Source organism: Rattus rattus, chromosome 8, assembly GCF_011064425.1.
Source record: "Rattus rattus isolate New Zealand chromosome 8, Rrattus_CSIRO_v1, whole genome shotgun sequence".
NCBI classification, from domain to species: Eukaryota; Metazoa; Chordata; class Mammalia; order Rodentia; family Muridae; genus Rattus; species Rattus rattus.
This window is the reverse complement of record NC_046161.1, coordinates 110,292,471-110,311,468: the sequence shown is the minus strand read 5'-3', so window position 1 is coordinate 110,311,468 and position 18,998 is coordinate 110,292,471. Positions and strand designations below refer to the sequence as shown.

Genomic DNA, 18,998 nt, shown 5'->3' with positions numbered 1-18,998 from the left:
CACAGGCACACATGCCACACCCCATGCCAGCCACTGGCTTTTATTAGGAAGTGGGAGTTAACCCAGGAGGAATCTCAGGGTGTGAGGGGCAGGGTTCCCCAGGTCAGAAGAAGCCCAGCTTCTTTTTCTCTTGCTGCTGCTTCCACTTGGCCATGCTGTAGAACTCCTCCTTGGATTTCCCGAAGATGTCTTGGAAATCGGAGTCTGAGAGATAGAACTGGGGGTGGGAGGGTAGGAGTGGGCGGGGAGGGGTGGGGTTGGGAGGGTAAGAGTGGGCGGGGAGGGTAGGAGTGGGCGGGATGGTAGGAGTGGGCGGGGAAGAATGGGGATGGGAGGGTAGGAGTAGGAGTTTCTGGAGCCCAGATTCCTGTCCCACCCGGAGGTGTCATCCTTTCTTGACTTTTCCGGTCTGCTCAGAATGCACTATGGGGCGGGATCCTGTGGGGTCTTCCAGCAGTTAGATCTAGTACCCACCTCCTTTCGGGCCGGGTCCACACCCTGTGGCAGGTCCTCCAGGGCCTGGTGCATCAGCCTTTCCCGGGGCAGGCTCCCATTGATCATTGAGCTACTGCAGCTGCTGGTGTGATTCATGCTGGGCGTCTCGCCATCCACCCTGAGGCCCAGTTCCAGCTCATTCTCTGGGCTATCCTGGGAACCCTTGAAGGCCAGCAGTGTCGGGTGGCCTGCCTCGCTATCACTCGGCTGTGGAGTTAGCTGGAAATTATGGACTTCCTGTCCAGAGAGAAGCCTCAGGATCCGGGAGAGAGAGGGCAGGCAGGTACCCACCAAAGACCACATTGAACCCACAGGCCTCTTGGCACCGCCTGTACCCCTCGCTCCTCCACCTCTGTCCGCTTCCGTCTGAATGCAGACCCCACTGTGGGGCTTCCAGGAAACTGTCCACACTTACTGCTGTTATCTCAGAGATTGCAGATCCCGGACCCAGGCTGCCCTCCACCATCTCCTCGTAGGACTGGCTGCTCTGAGGTCAAGAGTTACTGTTATCAGGACTGGGACAAAGGAAGGAGCTCCCCTGAAACCCAGGAAGGAGCAAGCCTAAAGTACAAGATCACGTTCCCCTCCCCCTGACACACAGGAGGTCCTCGGCCTGGGAGAGGCCTCTTCCAGTGTCACTCCCCACCCCCACCCCCCACCAGATTAAGATGGGGGTTGGGCATTATGTCTCACCGTCCACTTGTAGGGGTCCCAGGTGACAAACCACCCAGTAAAGGTGGCAGGCTCATGGCCCTGCTTGACCACAATGATGGGTGTGGCCAGGCTCCTCTTTGCTGGGTGAGTCCTCAGGTACTCATGGCCCCAGGCTACTGCTGCTTTCTTCCATTCACCTGCAGCTTCCCCAAGCCACAGGAAGATCTGGATCACAGAGGAAGCCTGGGTTTGGACCGGTGGAGGGACTGCTCACGAAGCCACCTCCGCCCAACTCCAATGGCCTCAGAAGCCTGCATGCATGCCCACCCGTCCAAGAACCCAGCAAGTTATGGTGTCCACACACCCATGAACACTTGAGGTCACAGGCGTGCATGCATGTACCTAATCTATGAATAGTACGAAGAACTAGCATGTGCTTGGCACTAAAGACTCGGCAGTGGAAAACACATGCTTCAGTCCCTGAGCCAGGTGTTGGGGCACATGTCTTTAATGACAGCACTGGCAAAGTGGAGGCAGGAGGATCAGTTCCAGGCAGTCCTTGGCTACAGAGAGAGTTTGAGGTTAGTTTGGGCAATATGATACCCTCAAAAAAAAAAAAAAAAAAAAAAAAAAAAAAAAAAGCGAGGGCCTGGGGTTCCTGTTCAGTCAGAGCGCTTGCATAGCAAAGCCCTAGAGCCCAAGGACCACATAAGCAGGAGAGGGTGGGTCAGGCCTTTAATCCCAGCACTTGGGAGGTGGAAACACATCGGACATTCAGGGTTAGGACTGGAGAGATGGCTCAGCGGTTAGAGCACTGACTGCTCTTCCAGAGGTTCTGAGTTCAAATCCCAGCAACCACATGGTGGCTCACAACCATCTGTAATGGGATCTGATGCCCTCTTCTGGTGTGTCTGAAGACAGTTACAGTGTACTTATATATAATAAAAAATAAAAATTTAAAAATGCTTAAAAGCAAAGACCAAAAAACCCCAGAAAGATTTGAGAAAGATCTCTGCCCCCTTAGATCCTTCACGAGGGAGCAGGCCATGTCTATGTCTCAGGAGAAAGTGAAGAACTAGGTGGAAACCAAGGGTCTCCTATGGTGGATGTGCCTGGCATGCTCAGGAAGCAAGCTGGAGTCAGGAGAGATTGATCCGCGAGGGGCTGGCTGGGTAGCAGGGTGTGCTGTGCAGTGGGGGAGAGAGGGTAAAGATTGGGCTTGGGTTTTCTCTGAGATGTTCTCAGAGCTCAGCCTTCTCCCAACACAGACAGCACCACACACAGTCACACACACACACACACACACACACACACACACACACAATGACACACACACAGTATCACAGCTTCAGAGATACACTGTCCATTGCCATACAGCCAGCACATAGACACATCACATTTTGTTACCTGTCACGCGTTTCTGGCTGGCCACGTATGCCATCTCAAATGCAGTTGCTCAGTCACACCAACAGTCAACCACATGTTCCTTCTTTCCCTCTCACACAGACACGTGCACACACAGCGTCACCATAACAGCTGGTCCGGCCAGTTCTTGTTCGTACTAGACTATCCTGGACTACACAGTTGCTGGCACGGTCTGGCTAACACACAGCTATGGCGAACCAGTCAAATGTGCAGGTTCAAAGACTCACCTATGCTACCCGGTCGCATCTACATCCGGCAGTGCCGTGTAGCCAGCCAGACACTCAGTCGCATGGAGTCACACACAGCATCACGGGACATGCAGTATTATACACAACACGCAAGGTCACAATCACACACAACACCATGCCAACAATCACTCAGCCAACAACACCGTTGCATACCCTGCGTTCCCAGCCCAGCCAAACAGGAGTGGCCACTTTACCTCCTGACAGGTGTCTAGTAGCATGATGTCATACTTGTCTAAGTCCTCTTGGCCAAAGAACACCACTTCCGTGAGGACCAGGCGGCCCGAGTGGCTGGAGCACTCAAACAGTCGGGCCTGGATGCTGGAAATCTCCTCAGGAAGCCTGGCCGGAAGAGGGGTTGTGAGGGGTGCAGTCTGGACCATGCTGGTCCTTGGCGTGGATGTCCCTCCCTCCCCGAGAAAGCAGCTTCTTTGAGGCAGGGTCCCTTTCCCTCAATGGACATAGAGCAGGTGACAGAAAAACCTGTCAGCTGCTGAATGAAGTTATCAGGGTCAGCATTGGGGAGGGGGACCCCTGGTCTAGTGGGGAGCACCAGAACTGAGGCCCTGCCCTCCCTAGAATGGGAGTCCCTTAAACTTAGTTAAATCAGGAAGCAGGGTGGAAGGGGTCAGGGAGGCTGAGAGCCCAGGAGACTTGGGTGGATGGCATGGCCCAGGGATGCAGCTCCCTCCTCCCTTGAGTTATTCTTATTCTTATTCTTATCTCCTGTGCATTGCCTTGCCAATTATCCTGTGGTTTAGGGATCACCAGGCATGGCAGTGCAGGGAGCGGATTCTGCCAGCAGAGGGCACCAGTCCTCCCTGTTCGCCCTGGCACTGTCCCCTTAAGTTTCCCAAGGGCTGGAAACTGCAAGGTGGGCTTGACTCCCATGGCCCCTGCAGAAGGAGGACTGAGAGTCTTTTCAGATTTCTGTGTGACCTTTCACGGGAGACCTCCTTAGGAAGCCTGGCCAGAGGAGGGCTCACCTTGGAGCCTCAGTTTCTCCTCAGGATAAATATATTCTCCCCTCATCCTGTTACCTCTGGTTACTGGGATAGGGGGCCCGGCCTCCGAGGGCTTCCCAGAAGTGGAGAGGCTCCTGACCCTCCAGCACTGTTTCCTTATTATTCCCTGGAAAGACAGTTACCACCGTCCGCGCCATCTCACGTTGGTCCCCATGACAGCCCTGGCAAGCAGAAGCTAGGTCAAGCTCTGTAGACATTCACCTCCAGTCCCATGTTCTATGCACTGGGTCCTCTGAGGAGCTGGACCTGAGCAGAGGGAGGCAGCTCTGGGCGCTGTATCTCCCTTCTAGTCCCCAACTGTAACCCCATGACCTTGTCTGGGTTCAGAGCATAGATAAGAGACATCTAGGCTTGGGGGCCATTTGTGGTTTATGCTTAAGATAAGAAAACAAACCAACAATGACCTCAACAAAGAAAATCAAGCAAACTAGACTAGGCCTCTCCCTGTCCCAGACAGGCTTGGGAGAAGTCCCCAAGCAGGAAGGGAGGCAGCCAGAGCCAGGCGCATTCCACCCTGAGGAACCCCAGTCCATTTGAGACGATGTAACTTCCCCCAGCTCTATCCTGGGCCACCTCACACCGCCCCAGCATCATCGCCACTGGACCCTCTCTGTGGACTAAGTCTGCATCCGTGTGTGGAGGGGACCCAGCGCTGGCCTAGCACCACCTTCCCAGGGGTAAGTCACTGGTACCTTTCCGAACCAGAGGTAACAGACGTGACTTGTGCTCAGAAAGAAGACGTCGCTGGACGTGAGGGAGGAGGCTCGGGCTGGCACCTCCATAGTCCTGGTGTTGTGGCTCTCGGTCCCTTGCACGTGGAAAAGCCTGGTGTCGGATATTGGCGGCCTCCCCCCTTTGTTGCCTGCATTCCCCTGGAAGAAGGTGTGGCCTCAGGCTGAGCCAAGGGTTCCAGGGGCCACCTCCTTGTCTAGCGGTGAACAAACTGTCTCAGGACTGAGGTTGGCACTATCTCTTGGCCCTTTGAGTGTGGACTGTGGCAGTCCTCTCTGTGCCAGACAGTAAAAGAGACCCCTTCAAATCAGACCTGTCTCCCATCCCAGAGGGCCCGGAGACGGTCCTGCCACCATGGTATGCTGGCACCTAGGCACAGACTCAACACAGCCAGGGGCTATGACAGCCCTGAAGTGGACCTAAATTGAATTCTTCCTCCTGTGAGAGGCTTCTGTCAAATAGATTTTTTGATTATGAATGTGTGCCTGTGTGTGTGCCTGGGCTTGTGCACGTGGGTGCATACATTCGTGTGCACATGGGCATGCACATGCGTGTGCACATGCCTGTGCACATGTGTGTGCCTGTGTGTGCACATGTGTGTGCTCATGGACCACAGGACACCAGATGTCATCCTGAGAATGCTGTCCACCTCCTTGGAGGAAAGGTCTCTCATTGGCCTGCAGCTCACCAACTGGGCTAGACTGGCCAAGGAGACCCAGGAATCCCTGTCAGTCTCCACTTGCTCCAGATCCAGAGCAAGGATCACAGCACGAACCATCCCACCCAGCATCTTACGTAGGTGCTTGGATCACACTCAAGCTTTCGAGGCAAGCACTCTACCAATTGAGCCCCTATCCAGCCCACGTCAAAGGGATGAAATGTCCAACATGAGCTCTACCTGGAAGACCACCAGCTGCCCCTGGAAGATGGCTAGGAAGTGGGGAGGCTCTCTGCCCATGGTCACATGCCCCTGCACCAGCGCACCCTGGTGCAAGAGGTCCAACTCCTCAGCGTTGCAGTTCAGGGCCTTGACGTCTTCTACAGTGCTTTGGTGGCCCTGTGACAGGGAGGGGGACACAGATGGCTTGGGTTTCTCTGTGCACAGGGTTTTTCTCTCACTCTCTAGCTCTTGGGCCGGAAGGCATCTGATACACCAGCAGGTGGGCATACCTGCCACAGGTACAGGATGTACTGGACACGCCCCAGTTTCTGGTACGTGTAGAGGACAAGGTAGCAGTTTCCTGAGCACAGCTGGCCATGGTGCTTGGGATCTACAGGCTGCCTTTGTGAGCCCTGGATGTACCACACCTGAGGAGCAAGGGACCGGTGAGCACAGACGAACCTTACCTGCTGCGGCCTGCCCACCTGCATCTAAGCCGGAAAGCTCTCGTTGGCTCAACCGTGCCAGCAAGCCGCCTGTCCAGCTCTGTGCCCTCCTCCGGACCTGCGAGTGACCCTTTCCCCCTCAGACCTCAGTAACCGCATGCCTTTGCTGGCTTGCCCTCAGCCCAGACATGCATGCTGTCTCTGGGATAAGAGGAGGGTCCAGCTCCTGGAGGCCACCTCAGTCCAGAGCCCACCAGCTGTATCCCTGGTTAGGGACAGTCAGCACCCTCTCCCCATGCAGAGGCTCCCTGGAGACAGAAGTAGGGCTGGAAGGGAGGCTGTGGCACTCTGGAAGGAAAATTTCTTTTTTTCTTTTAAATGTCATTAACATTAACAAAGCCCATGGGGGAAAAAACCCTAAACAAACAAAACCCAAGGCTGGGGGTGTGGCTCTGTTGGTGGAATGCTGGGACAGTGTGGCAATGTCCTGGGTTAATCCCCAACACCTCTCAGAACTGGGATTCCACCTGTGGTCCTGGCACTGGGGAGGAGAGGCAGGAGGATCAGCAGTTCAAAGCCAGCCTTGACTCTACAGTGAATTTGAGGCCAGGTTAGGATATGCAAGACCCTGTCTAAAATGATGGTGCCTGCTTACATTTGTTTGAGTGATGGCTTGTGACGGCGGGGGCCACACCTCGGCTTTAGAACCAGACAGAACTGGTGGAAGCCAGGGTCTGTGCGGGTTGCCACGTGACCCTCCTGAGCCCCGCTTCTTCCCTCCTGTAAGCCGGGAAGTCACAGCACCCACCCACCTGCCCTTCAGCGTGTCTGGAAACAGTATCTGGTGTCCTTCCCCCACACTGACTGAGAGCTTCACCACAGGGTGTCCTATCTAAACCAGCCCATCAGAAACTCAGGCTGCCACAGACCAAAATCTACCCAAAGGTGCACATACCCAGAAGGAGCCCCCCTACCTAGAGGTTCCTTGTCTTTGTGCTTGGAGCTGACCCCAGACACCTTCCTGCTTCCTTGCTGTTCAGTCACCACAGTTTCATCTCCCTCCCTCTGTCTGCCCCTCCCTTCCATAAACCTCTCCTTCTCCCCAAGCCCTCTCCTCCCTGCCTTCCTCTCCCCCTATCACCCTGTCTCCTCTCCCTCTCCATCTTCCTCTCTCCCTGACTTGCCTCTCCCTTCCCCTCCTTTTCCTCCTCTCTCCGCCTCGTCCCATCCATCCCTGCTCAGCGTCCATATAAACACAAACGCAGACAGAGCTTCTCCTATCTCTGACCTCTGCTTACCTAGAGAAATGGCAGCTCCCCCTCCCCGGCACAGGAGTCTTGTTCCCACGGTCTCACGGCAGCCCCACGCTAGCTTGGGCACGAGACTGGATCATAATTCCTGCCTCTATTTTATGGACTTAAAAGCAGCTTTGAAAGAACAGAGGGGTCTGCCTTATGTGTCAGTACGTGCACCGCTACTGCACGATGCTTGCCAGCCAGCCTCAGCCCCTCCAGATTCTAGAACACTGGTCTGAGGCCAGAGGAGGGGTTCGTGACTGCATGTTAGGGGTTAGGAGTGCTCAGGGCTGTGATCTGTATGGTTGCGCACCTGTGTTGGCCACAGGCTGTGCGTGGTCCTGAGTGATTTGTATGACTTGCTTTGACTGTATGAGCCAGCTATTATTGGAGAGAGGGCTTGTGTGTTTCTATTTCCCTGACTATATCCCCGGTTGTGTGTGGTTGGGCACATATATGTGCTTGGGTCTTTTTGGTTGGGACAGTGTCTAATGTAGTCCAGACTGGCCTTGAACTCCTGATAGTCCCTCCCCCAGAGTGCTGGGTTTACCGGCATGGCCTCCCCTCCCCACTTCACCCCCAAGTCATCTGTTCTCCAGGCAGAGTCTATCCTTGTGTGCACACCATCACCCGCAAGCCAGTGCCCTCACCTCCACCTTCCCAGATCCGTCGTCCACCATTCTGAGCTGGGCCGCGAGCTCAGCCTGGGTGTGAAGCTTGCCTACCTCCAGGTTTACCTGCTGCATCAGTTTACCTGCGTGTGTAGCGGAAAGTCAGTGACGTTCTTCAGCGCCACCGGGCCAAATCACTCCTCACCCATCTCATAGGGTCCCGAACACACGCTCTTCCTTCCCATCCTCGCAAGTCCTGATGGTTCCTTGGCTTAAGCATCCCATCAGTTTCTGGCTCCTTCTAAGTCCCGCCCATTTCCCAGGCTCCACCCCCGCGCCCGCGCGCCCGCGCCGCGCCCGTGCCTGCGCCCATGACCCTCCCCTTGCTCACTCTGCCTCGGGTGTTTTTTCCCATCTAGCTCCTTCGACCATGTCCAGAAGAGCTGCTGGAAGGCTGTGGACTCCGCGCCGTCGTTCACCACCTCCACATTGGTGTAGTTCGGGTAACCCTTGGCCTGGATGAAGCCCTGGAACACAGCTCCGTCAGGCTTGTGGCTCAAAGGCCTTTGGCTGTGTTCCACCCCCCAGAGACACCCCAGTTGTGGCTACAAGGACAACCAGGCTCACAGCTGAGTTAATTAACCAAACTTGTGACCCATGTAACAAGCCGACTCCTGCACTACCGACTCTCCCAAGGTCCCTGGGGGAAGATAGGTTCTCCTCAAGCCAAGCCTGGTGAAGGGCTGGCCATGACAAACCCTACAGTTTCATAAACATCTTCTGCCTCCGAACCTCAGGGCAGAAGGCTCTCCCGCCTCAAGGCAAGGCAAGGCAAGACTGCACACATGCTGTCTCCTGTGTTCAGCACCTTCCCTCCCTCAAGGTTTCCAGGGCAGACATACTCACTTTCTGCCCTCTCCTCGGAGTCCCCAGGATAAAGATGTTCCAAGGGAGAGCCAGTTCTTCCCTTACCACCCCCCAACTCCCCCATTGCAGGCTATCCTATACCACCAGACCTGACCACAGGCTGCCTCCCTGAAGGGCCTCAGGAACTCACCACAGCCCTGCTGAAGGCAGCCTTCCTCTCCTCGGGGCTGGACTTTCGTCCCTGCCACATGTAGATCTTGAAGCCACCCTGGTCCAGGAGGTAGCAGCCCTAGGAAAAAGCTTGTGAGCCTGGTTGGCAGGGACTGGGGCCAGGAGGTGGGGATGGGCGAGTACTGGGCATCGATTTCCTTACATCTTCCTGCAGCAGGTCCTGGGTCAGTGGGCAGGTCGCCAGTTCCTGGACCACCAGGTCTGTTCCCTTCTCGCAGACACTGTGGGGCACGTATGCAGATGTGGACAGTCTCTCCCTGGCCTGGTGCCATCCCAGCACCCCTGATCTCCTCTAGTTTTCCAGAGACTTAGTGATAGGAACTCAGCTACTGCAGCCTTGCTTGAGGTTCCTCACGGGGCCTCAGTCTCCCCATCTCTGCTATGGGTTTTCTCACACCCGCCATCAAAGAGTGCATATCATGCAGGCCCAACACCCCACGTGACCTACCCCAGAGACCCACGGGCTTTTACTGGAAGTTTTTGTAGAGGACCCGTTATTTCAGTAATGACAGATGCACAGCTGTGACCCCCCCCCATTCTCCCTGTGCCCTCCCCCAGTCCTGCTCACTGGTAGAGACGGACGTTGGCCTTTTGCAGCTGGCTAATGCTGTTGCTGGGCACAGAGGCACACAGGCTGCCCGATCTTCTGCCCAGCACAGCCTCCATGATGCTCATGAGGTCGGTGGCTTTATTCTCAGCATCCACCACACGGATCTGGGCACGGCCACCACGCTCTCTGTCTCTGAGGCTGCAAGTCAGGCTCAGCGCCTGCCGGAGAGGACCCGGCAGTCAAGACTTCCTAGGAGTGGCCCCTGGTTCCACACAGGGCCCAGCCCAGGTCCTTCCTGTCACTGCTTGGTGCCCATAGGCACCGTGATAGGGACAGGAGAGTCCTGCCATGCTAGTGTCCCCAGGGATCCCACCAGTGGGACATCTGAACTTAGTCTGTACCTAGTGGATGCCTATTGGGTTGAAACAGAGAACCCAGTTACCCCTTGTGGTGGTCGATGAACACTTGAAGGTCACCTCTCCCCAAACCCTGTACTCCCGGTTTACCACAGAGCAGACACTGACCCGTGCTTTCTCACAAATGCTGGCTTTGGGTCCATTCCACTGGATCATCACCTTGCCCAGGTCCAGCAGGAAGATGTCCCCCTTGTTGAAGCTGTTCCAGGACAAGGCCACCTTTAAGAGCCAGGGAGAGGTGGAGGAGAAGGTATCAGACCACAGGAAGGGGAGGGAGAGGTCAAGGCAGGTGGGAGGGGGCAAGGCAGGGGGAGGGGAGGGGGAAGGGGCAAGGGAGGGGGAGGGAGAGAACAAGGGAGGGGGAGGGAGGGGGAGGGAGGGAACAAGGGAAGGGGAGGGAGGGAGCAAGGGAGGGGAAGGAGCAGGGTGGGGGATGGGAGGGAGCAAGGTAGGGGGAGAAGAGGGGAGGGGGCAGGGCAGGGGGAGGGGAAAGAGCAAGGCAGGGCATGTCACTTGTATGCATGAGGCTGTGTGAAGCTGTGTGTGTGTGTGTGTGTGTGTGTGTGTGTGTGTGTGTGTGTGTGTAATCACATATGACCTTCCATGTGGTTATCCAGAACATGGATAATTGGGTAATTGTTTACCCAACATGGGTAATTGTTTTTTTCTGTATGAACGTGCACATCTACATGTATGGGACGCACCATGTCTGAATAAGTGTGCGTGCTCATGGTGACAGTATGTAAGTGCCCGCGTGGTGACAGTGTGGTGTCACCGAGCATGAGGACAGTTATTGAAACAAACACATTTGGAGGGCGCCCTACATAATCTCAATGGCAAAAGAGGAGACACCAAGACACTCGAAATGTCCATCTCCACATGAACTGAGGGGGTAATGGGGCAAAGTCTGGCAAGGACCGCGCATCTTGGAGCTGCCATCAGCCGTGTTGACTGTAAATGTACAACTCCAGGGTCACCAGCCACACTGCAGAGGACTCTTCACTGCCTCAAACTCTGGCCACCTGGCAGCAGAATGTCCTGTTCCTCCGTTAATTTCCTGGTGCGTGCAAGTCTGGGGTGCTTTGTGTTAATTTATGAAAGGGCTCTCCGAGGAGGACAGGACGGCCAGGGTGGGTGCCCGAGTGTGAGGAAGAAGGATGTGTGGCCAAGAGTGAGGCTTTGCACACTCCCAGCCTGCTGCTTAGGGACCCAGCACATCTGCCTCATACCCATGTTCTTAAAGCACCGGAAAGACATGGGCACTAGGAATGAGACAGCAGGAAGTGGAGGTGAGGCTGCCTTGTGCCTCCTTCTGAGCCTGGCATCTGAGGAACTCTAGCTCATTGCTCCCCACACTTCTGCCCACTCCGCCCTCTCTTATGCTTCAGGATACTTCGCCTGAGTGAGTGTGGAGGTCAGACGGTGTCCCTGGCTGCCCTCACCTCAGTGGCGGACACGTGCTTCCTTCCTCTGATGTGCAGCAGTCGCTGGACATTGTACACGGTGCTCTCCCCGAGCTTGAGAGCAGAAGCTCTGCCTCCCTTCCTGTAGCTGGGGAAGGGACAGGGACTCGTGAGAGAAAGCTCACCTCCTGTAGGCCTGAGTGTAGGAGTGAGCACGTGCATGTGCATGTGTGTGTGTGTGTGTGTGTGTATCACGCGTGTCTGTGTGGTGCGTGTGAGCATAATGCATGCAAGAGTTCATGGGTACACGAGGCACAAGCGCGCACTGCTAATTAGCGTTGGCGTGTTGGAGGGTTTCAGATGTACTCGTCCCAGGGGAGTCAAACGTGAGTACATGGAAGGGCATGTTTGTGTGGTGTGCATGCCAGTCGACAGGTCTGCATGCATGGGGTGGCATGTCTGGTCTGCACTACAAGCAGATATTGGACTGAGCGATACAAAACAAAAACGATTTACTCTTGGCAATCGGGTTAACTACTGTCAGTCTCAAAATGCGACAGTTAAAAAAGTACTTGAAAGGAAAATAGAAGACACCTCTTCCAGCGTGACAAACCAGGCGAGCCCTGGGTAACCTGGTGGCCACTCCCATGTACAAACAGAGACCAAGAACAACAGCTGTCCTGCAAACTGAAATTCACAGTAGCACTATTCATAACAGCCCCAAAGCGGAAGCGAAGCACGTCGTCCACTAGGTGTTGGGCTGATAAAGAACGGTGGAGTCACAGAACGGAACATCATTCTGCAGTGAAATGAAGCCAGGTAATAGTGAATGTCACAGCGTGGATAAAACGGGATCCGTGAGGGATGAAGCTCAGGGTCGAGGGCTTGCCTACCGTGTGGGCAAGGCTCTGGGTTTCAAACAGGAGGGGGGAAGAGAGGGGAGGAGGAGGAGAGGAGAGAGGGAGGAGGGAAGGGAGGGAGGAGGGAGGGGAGGGGGAAGAGGAGAAGAAGGAGGAAAGGGAGGAGGGAGAGGGGGGGGGAGATGGAAAGGAAGGGAGGGTGGGGGAAACAGGAGGAGTAAGAGGAGGAGGAGGAGGAAGGGGAACAGGAATAAAAGGGGAGGGAGAGGGGAGAGAAGAAGGGAAGGAAGGGGAGGGGGAAGGGGAGGAGGAAAAGATTAAGATGAAATGAAAACATGTCAGTCACAAAGACTCCCTTTTTGTGTGATTCCACTTACAGAACAAGTTCAGAATGGGCAGACCTATAGACAGAAAGGAAACCAGTCACAGCAGCCTCTGGCAGGGGAGGAGGGTACAGGGAACCCCAAAAGCATGGGGCTTTTCAGGTGACGAAGTGTTTTAAAGCTGATTATGGTACTGGTTTACTTATTCTAAACCAATGAATTGTGTACCTGAGATGGGGGGAATTATGTGAGTGTACATACCTTACCGTGCACACACGTGTGTGTATGTGTATACAAGAACACCATCCAACCAATGAAAAGCCATTTTCCCAGGGTGGCTGGTGGGCCCCTCACCGGAGGATCTAACACTGCCCTCAGCTCTCTCAGCACTCACATGACTCCCGGGCGGAAATAGCTGTGGAAGCAGTCGGACTCGTGGCCCTGTGACTCTCGGTGCAGCACTGTCTGGTCTCCTAGGTCCTGCTGCAGACGGTGCACAAAGGAGACTGCAGCCTCCCGGGCCTCTGCGCTGGCCTCCTTTCCAATCCAGCAGTGCAGGTCACGGGATCCTCCCTGGGTAGCCTTTGGACTCTGAGGGACAAGGGTCCAGGCATTTGTAGATGTGGAGGGGGAAGGGGCCAGGCTCTAAGGCCTGGCTGGGCAGTGAGGTAGAGGGAGTGATCAAGGTACAAGGAACCAGTGGGAGGTTATGAGGGGAACTGGGCACTGGAAGGCCTCAAGGCAGCAGCCCCTTGTGGGTGGCATGTGATTGTGGGGGTTTTTGCTCTCCTCAGGATAGAGTTTATTTCTAGGCCTGGGTTTCTTCAGCTCTGGGCCATATCACCGCCCCTAAGAAAGACTCCCCGGTGACTCACGTGGAGGACAACATAGCAGCATTCCTCGAAGAAATTCCCATGAGCCTTTTCAGGCAGTGGCAGCATCTTCAGGTTCTGAGGGAAGAGGTTGCCAAATAACAAGTTGGCGGCCTCTACCTATGACTTCCAGACACAGGGTAAAGGAGGGGGCCCTGGACGGGAGATGGGAGAGGCTGGCGACACTTTTCTATGTCACAGGCTGTGCAGTCTGGTCTTGCCCCTCCTCACCTCAGTAATCCATATTTGCAGGGCTCTGTGGCTGTTGATGGCTGGGAGGACCTTGTTGCTGTCCATCCTGGGCTAGGCAGGGGTAAGGGTAAGGCAGAGAGGCAGAGTTCAGAGTTCACAGGTCGGAGGTCAACCTCTGGCTCCCAGTGAGAATCCCTCCACCCCACCCTGACACCTAAGCTCTCCAAAGCACCTTCATTATAGAATGTAACTTCAGCAAACTAGGGCAGGCACAGTGGATGGGCACAGGGAGACCTGGTTTGTCTGTGGGGAAACTCTTACAACAGGCTGAGCTCTCTGGCTGGAGGGGTCCTTCAGCTAGTAGCAACATTTTAGACAGAGAGTTAGGAACTGGCCACAAAGGGCTGGAAGTGTAGTTCCGTTGGTAGAGTGCTTGCCTAGCATGCATAAAGCCCCGGGTTTGACCCCCAGCACCACATAGAACTTGGCATGGTGGTGCACGGCTTTAATCCTGGCACCCAGGAGGTGGAGGCAGGGGCATGAGAGGTTCAGGGTCGCTCTGGGCTATAGAGTGGAGTTGGGGGTTACAGGAGACCTTGTCTAAAAACGTCAAAAGGTTGAAAGGAAACATGCAGACAGATTCTAGACAGAACCAAGGCCTTTAGACTCAGGGACAGTCACTGTAGATAGTGCTAAATTAGACTCTTATAAAAGGAACCAGTCCAGTCAGCAGAGGCAGACCCTGCAAAAAGGGGTGAATTCTTGAAATGGGGCAATGGGGCTCAATGTTGTACAGACAGACAGGGTCTGACCCCAAGGGAAGGGCAGCCGCTACATAAAGGTCTGAGAAAGTTGGAAACAATGTATATAAACAGACACAGGGTCTGCATGGTGAAACTGGCTACTGGGGTGGAGGCTTTACAAACCCTCACGCCTTCCATAGTCTGATGAAGCATGGACCGACTCAGGGCCCCAGAGAGAGATGAGTTCTCCAAACAGGGACCCTCCATGGGAACAAGGATAGCTTCCATATATACAAAGGTAGCTGTGGAGAGACCCAGGCACTACCCAAGGATGGTCAGACAGGCCTGGCAAATGGGCAAAGACCAGAAGCCAAGAAAGAGGTTCTGCAAATAAGTGTGGGTTTTCTGGGTACCTAGGAGCTCTGCCTGGGCAAGGCCATGCTAATGTGGCTAGGAGAGGATGCTGTAGCAGGGACAGACTCTGAAGCTACTGACCAGCGCATCAATACACATGGTTCTAAAGGAGGAGGAGGCTGGGCCGTCAGGTCACAATCATCCCACGAGAGCTGAGTGAAGGTATTCCAGAGAGGCGCTTTGTGGCCCCGCCATGATGGACATCCCCTCCCAAGCACTGGCATTGGCTTGAGGGAGAGTCTGTCTCCCAAAGAGAGCTTTCTCTCACACAGTTCTGACAATGTGAGGCCACCTTCCAGGACAGACTGGAGCAAAGCACATTGCTGGGTCAGTGATGGACAGGACCACGCTTTGAGCAGGGCTGCTCACTTACGCAAACCTCGCATCCTCCACTTAACCCTAAACCTCAGAGCAGGACTGGGGCTCACGGCGCCTCTGTTTCTGTTCTCAATGTGGCCGCGTCAGTCACATTTCCTTTTTCTGCCTTTCATTATTGTGTTTGGTTAGTCTGTGAGCATGGTTGGTTATGGTTGGTCTGGTGGGCTTGGGTGTCTATGGTTAGTCTGTGTGCATGGTTGGCTATGGTTGGTCTGGTGAGCATGGTTGGCTATGGTTAGTCTGGTGAGCATGGTTGGCTGTGGTTAGTCTGGTGAGCATGGTTGGCTGTGGTTAGTCTGGTGAGCATGGTTGGCTGTGGTTAGTCTGGTGAGCATGGTTGGCTGTGGTTAGTCTGGTGAGCATGGTTGGCTGTGGTTAGTCTGGTGAGCATGGTTGGCTGTGGTTAATCTAGTGAGCTTGTGTGGCTATGGTTAGTCTGGTGAGCATGGTTGGCTATGGTTAGTCTGGTGAGCTTGTGTGGCTATGGTTAGTCTGGTGAGGATGAGAGGCTATGGCTAGTCTGGTGAGCTTGGGTGTCTGTGGTTAGTCTGGTGAGCATGGTTGGCTATGGTTGGTCTGGTGAGCATGGGAGGCTATGGTCAGTCTAGTGAGCTTGGGTGACAAAGCACACCTCACCGGCCTGTCAGCGATTAGGTTTTGCCCCTCAAAGTTCTGATAATGTCAGCATGGACATTTTCCCTTGACAGGGACAGGAACTATAAGCAGTCAAAGCATTGCATGCACCCAGACAGAGGCACAGGTCTGCTCTGTAGCCAGGGCAGGCTGTGCTAGCATGTCAGCACTTGGAGTACAAGCAGATCTCACACAGAGCGAGGAAACTGAAGAGAGAGCTAGACTGCAAACTGGTCCCGGCTTTAAAGGCAAAAGGCTCAGCACAGAGATTGCATGGGACTGTGACAAGCAAGTGACAGACTCAGGTGACCTGAGAGGGCTGGGTCAATGAGTCATAGGTTTTCCTGATCCAGCCTTGAAAGATGGATGAATTCTATACACATGGGCTCTGCAAACAGCACCTGAGCTTGCAGGAGTCCATGCTCTGTAACTCTTGAGTGTGGGGACGATGGAGTTCAGGGAGGGCCGTTGGGATGAAAATGGGGTGCTTCCTGTTATCACTCCTCTGCCGGCCTTTTTGAAACTACAAACAGCCAGTGTGAATTGGATGGGTGTGTAGTTGAAGTATTTGCTTTTTCCTCAACGCAACTTCCCATATCTAACCGAAATCCTGACTGCTCACTGAGCAGACACAGTCACTGGGATCTGAGTGGCCCTGTGCAGCAGTGGGTGGCCCTGAGGCAGCAGTGACTCCCTTTCTCTTAACTGAGCACACCAGTCCTTGTTCTATCAGTAGCAAGAACACCCTCAGATCTGCTGCCCCGTGTGACAGTGACAGGGCTTGGCGAGGTAAGGGTTACAGAACCACAGGTGCCTCGAATTCTTTACTCCTTTGTTTAGGGCCCCTGAGGGCTGGGCTCAGGACAAGTTGGTCTGGAAAGGGAGTCAGGCGGGGGCTGTCCACCCTGGGTCACAGTAGAGGAGGCTGGGGCAGTAATGGGAGTTCATGTGTGCTGTTAGTCTCCCCATTTGGAGCAGAATGAGATAGTTGTTGATTGACTGAGGGAGTCACCAGGCATGCTAACAGCACCCCGAGTTGAGGTCATTGTGTGACCATGACACAGATGATGGACAGGTACGGTGGTCACAAAATGATTCTTTCCAGCAACAGAGAACATGGCACACCATGGTGGGCACAGTGACTTGCAACAGGACCCTCCACTAAGGACACTGAGTCTATATGCAAAACCAGTTACAGGAGAATGACCAGGGACCCAGACAGACAGAGACCCAAGGCTCAGAGAGAGAAGGTAATGGGGCATGTAGTTCTAAGGGCCACGGTGGGGAGTGGGAAGGACACTGTTTAAATTCAGGGCCACAGAGGGAGAGGACGGCATATTGGCAACTGGAAGCAGTGTCTAACGTGGCTTCTCAGAGAGGGGCAGCAGCAGCCCAGGGGTGGCTGGGAAGGTGCCCCAGTACCCACAGCCTGGAGCGTCGGACTGGAGCTGAGCCCCATCACTCTTGCTAGAGGAGGAGAGAAAACTTTAAAACATGGGGTCCCTTTATTCCTCTTAAACTCCTCGGTTCCTCCCCTCCCGCAGAGGTTTCCTTCTCCTCCCACGGAGTCAGTCACCTGTGTCCCCTGAGCTCCAATCCACGTATATCCCTTTACCAGTTCCGCCCCCATGCGGCCCTATCTCACACCCTCCTGCCCTCCTAGAGGCCTTCTGAGCTTCCCACGGGAATCTTTCCTTTTCTGGGAGTTCCTTTCTTTCCAGACACTGGCTTCCTTCTTTCCAGTTTAGCCCACTGTGCCGGGTTCCCAGTCTCATCGGCTGGCCGCTTGTCTCCTTCCTTCAGGTGACCGTCCTTCCTCCCAGACAACCCCTCCTCCTGTACACCTTCTTTCTTCCCTGGGTACCTGAGGGTAGACCTTGAGGTTCCTGTGCTTAATTTCCAGGGAGGGAGGGAGGGCATAGCCTGCTGGAGGGTCGTGGGTCAGGCGAACTGACTCGGGGCGGCAGGGGGCGGGGGGGGGCAGCAGAGAAGCCACCCACGCAAAACCGGCTGCTTCTTCCTCTCATGCTGGCCTGCTACAGTGGCCCTCCTTCACCTGGGGCTGCCCTCAATTCTGCCAGCCTTCAGCCGCTGTGTGACCCCGAGCCCTGGACCGCCATGCCTTCCCCCTGCGTCTCCAGCAACCCCTCTATACGGTCCCGACCCCCAGCCCCAGCCCCCAGCCCGGGCCTACCTTCTGGGAACTGCCTCTGCACCTTCCTTCACCCAGCTTGTGGGCAGTACTAGGCCCCTCCCTCCGAACTGTAACTCAATCCCAACTCCCGCCCCCGGACACACCCCAGTGCTCTGTGCAGCACGGACAGGGCATTCAGAGTTAGTCAGTCAATAAATATTGACCAAGCCGTCTGGGGGCCAGCCCCCTTCCCGAGGCATGGTAGGCTGCTTCTTCTGTACGGGTGGGCGGAGAAGGCAAGGGGCGGAGGACTGAGCTGGGCTGGGCTGGGCTGTGGAGTACACTGATTTCCCATCTGAGAGCTCAAATGGTCAACTGCCCCCCGCCCCCGCCCCCCACCTTGGTTGGGATCCTTTTGGGGGTTCAGACCACCATAGTGAGTCAAGTGATATGCAGGTCACTTTAGGAGGTGGAGGAAATGCGGGTGCTGCCTCCCAGAATTTCTGACCCTCACCTTCTATCTCGGGTTGGCTGTCCAGCATGGCTCTCCCCAGGGAGCCTGATAGCCATCGTGGGAGAGGCCGGTAGAGTCTACAACAAGGAGATGCCTTCCACACTCTGGCTGCCCCTCTGTTGCTCCTGATTGTGGGATAGGAGAATGTTGAAAACAGAGCTGTCCAGGACACGACTTCCCAGGCCTGGGGCCCACCAGCCAGCGTCAGCCAGCACATGCCTTCCCTCCCCACTAGAACCTGCCTGCCCAATGTCTGCAAGGTCTCCTTCTGGGGTGGAATCTTCACCTATGAAGTTCCATGACTCAGGGTTGGACATTCCAGGAACTCCGGGCCAGCCTGTGCCCAGTGGTCAGTGAGTGCATGTTTTATTTTGCTTTCTTTTGGTCAGACAGTGCCAGCCCAGGCTGGCCCGAAGCTCACAATCCTCCTGCGTCAGCCTCCTGAGCATTGGGAATGGCAGATGGACATGTGCAACGGCAGTTGTGGGTTGGCTGTGTGTGAAGGACGCCTGTGTCACGAGGAACTTGGTTAGTCCTGCGTCTGACTCACAGTAGTCATAGCATGCCGTATCCCCTGTGAGAGTGATGGGCTCTGTGTCCCTCTGCGTCCGTCCTCCTGTGTCCCCCTGTGTCTCCATCCCCTCCCTTTCCCCTTTCCCA

At 55.1% G+C, this 18,998-nt stretch overlaps 1 protein-coding gene across 1 annotated transcript; it reads right to left on the bottom strand.

Moving 5' to 3' along the window:
* Positions 1-24: 24 nt before the first annotated feature.
* Vill (villin like) lies at positions 25-17,933 on the bottom strand. The gene is made up of 20 exons (XM_032911100.1): positions 17,885-17,933; positions 13,562-13,633; positions 13,334-13,408; positions 12,853-13,049; positions 11,315-11,423; positions 9,981-10,091; positions 9,475-9,674; positions 9,049-9,127; positions 8,866-8,964; positions 8,200-8,335; positions 7,848-7,951; positions 5,747-5,884; positions 5,475-5,633; positions 4,537-4,716; positions 3,860-4,005; positions 3,017-3,161; positions 1,189-1,374; positions 911-982; positions 475-732; positions 25-217 (listed from the first exon to the last, which is right to left on the bottom strand). The coding sequence occupies exons 2-20, from the start codon at positions 13,625-13,627 to the stop codon at positions 104-106; spliced, it is 2,574 nt and encodes an 857-aa protein (XP_032766991.1). The 5' UTR covers positions 13,628-13,633; positions 17,885-17,933; the 3' UTR covers positions 25-103.
* Between the last annotated feature and the right edge of the window lie 1,065 nt (positions 17,934-18,998).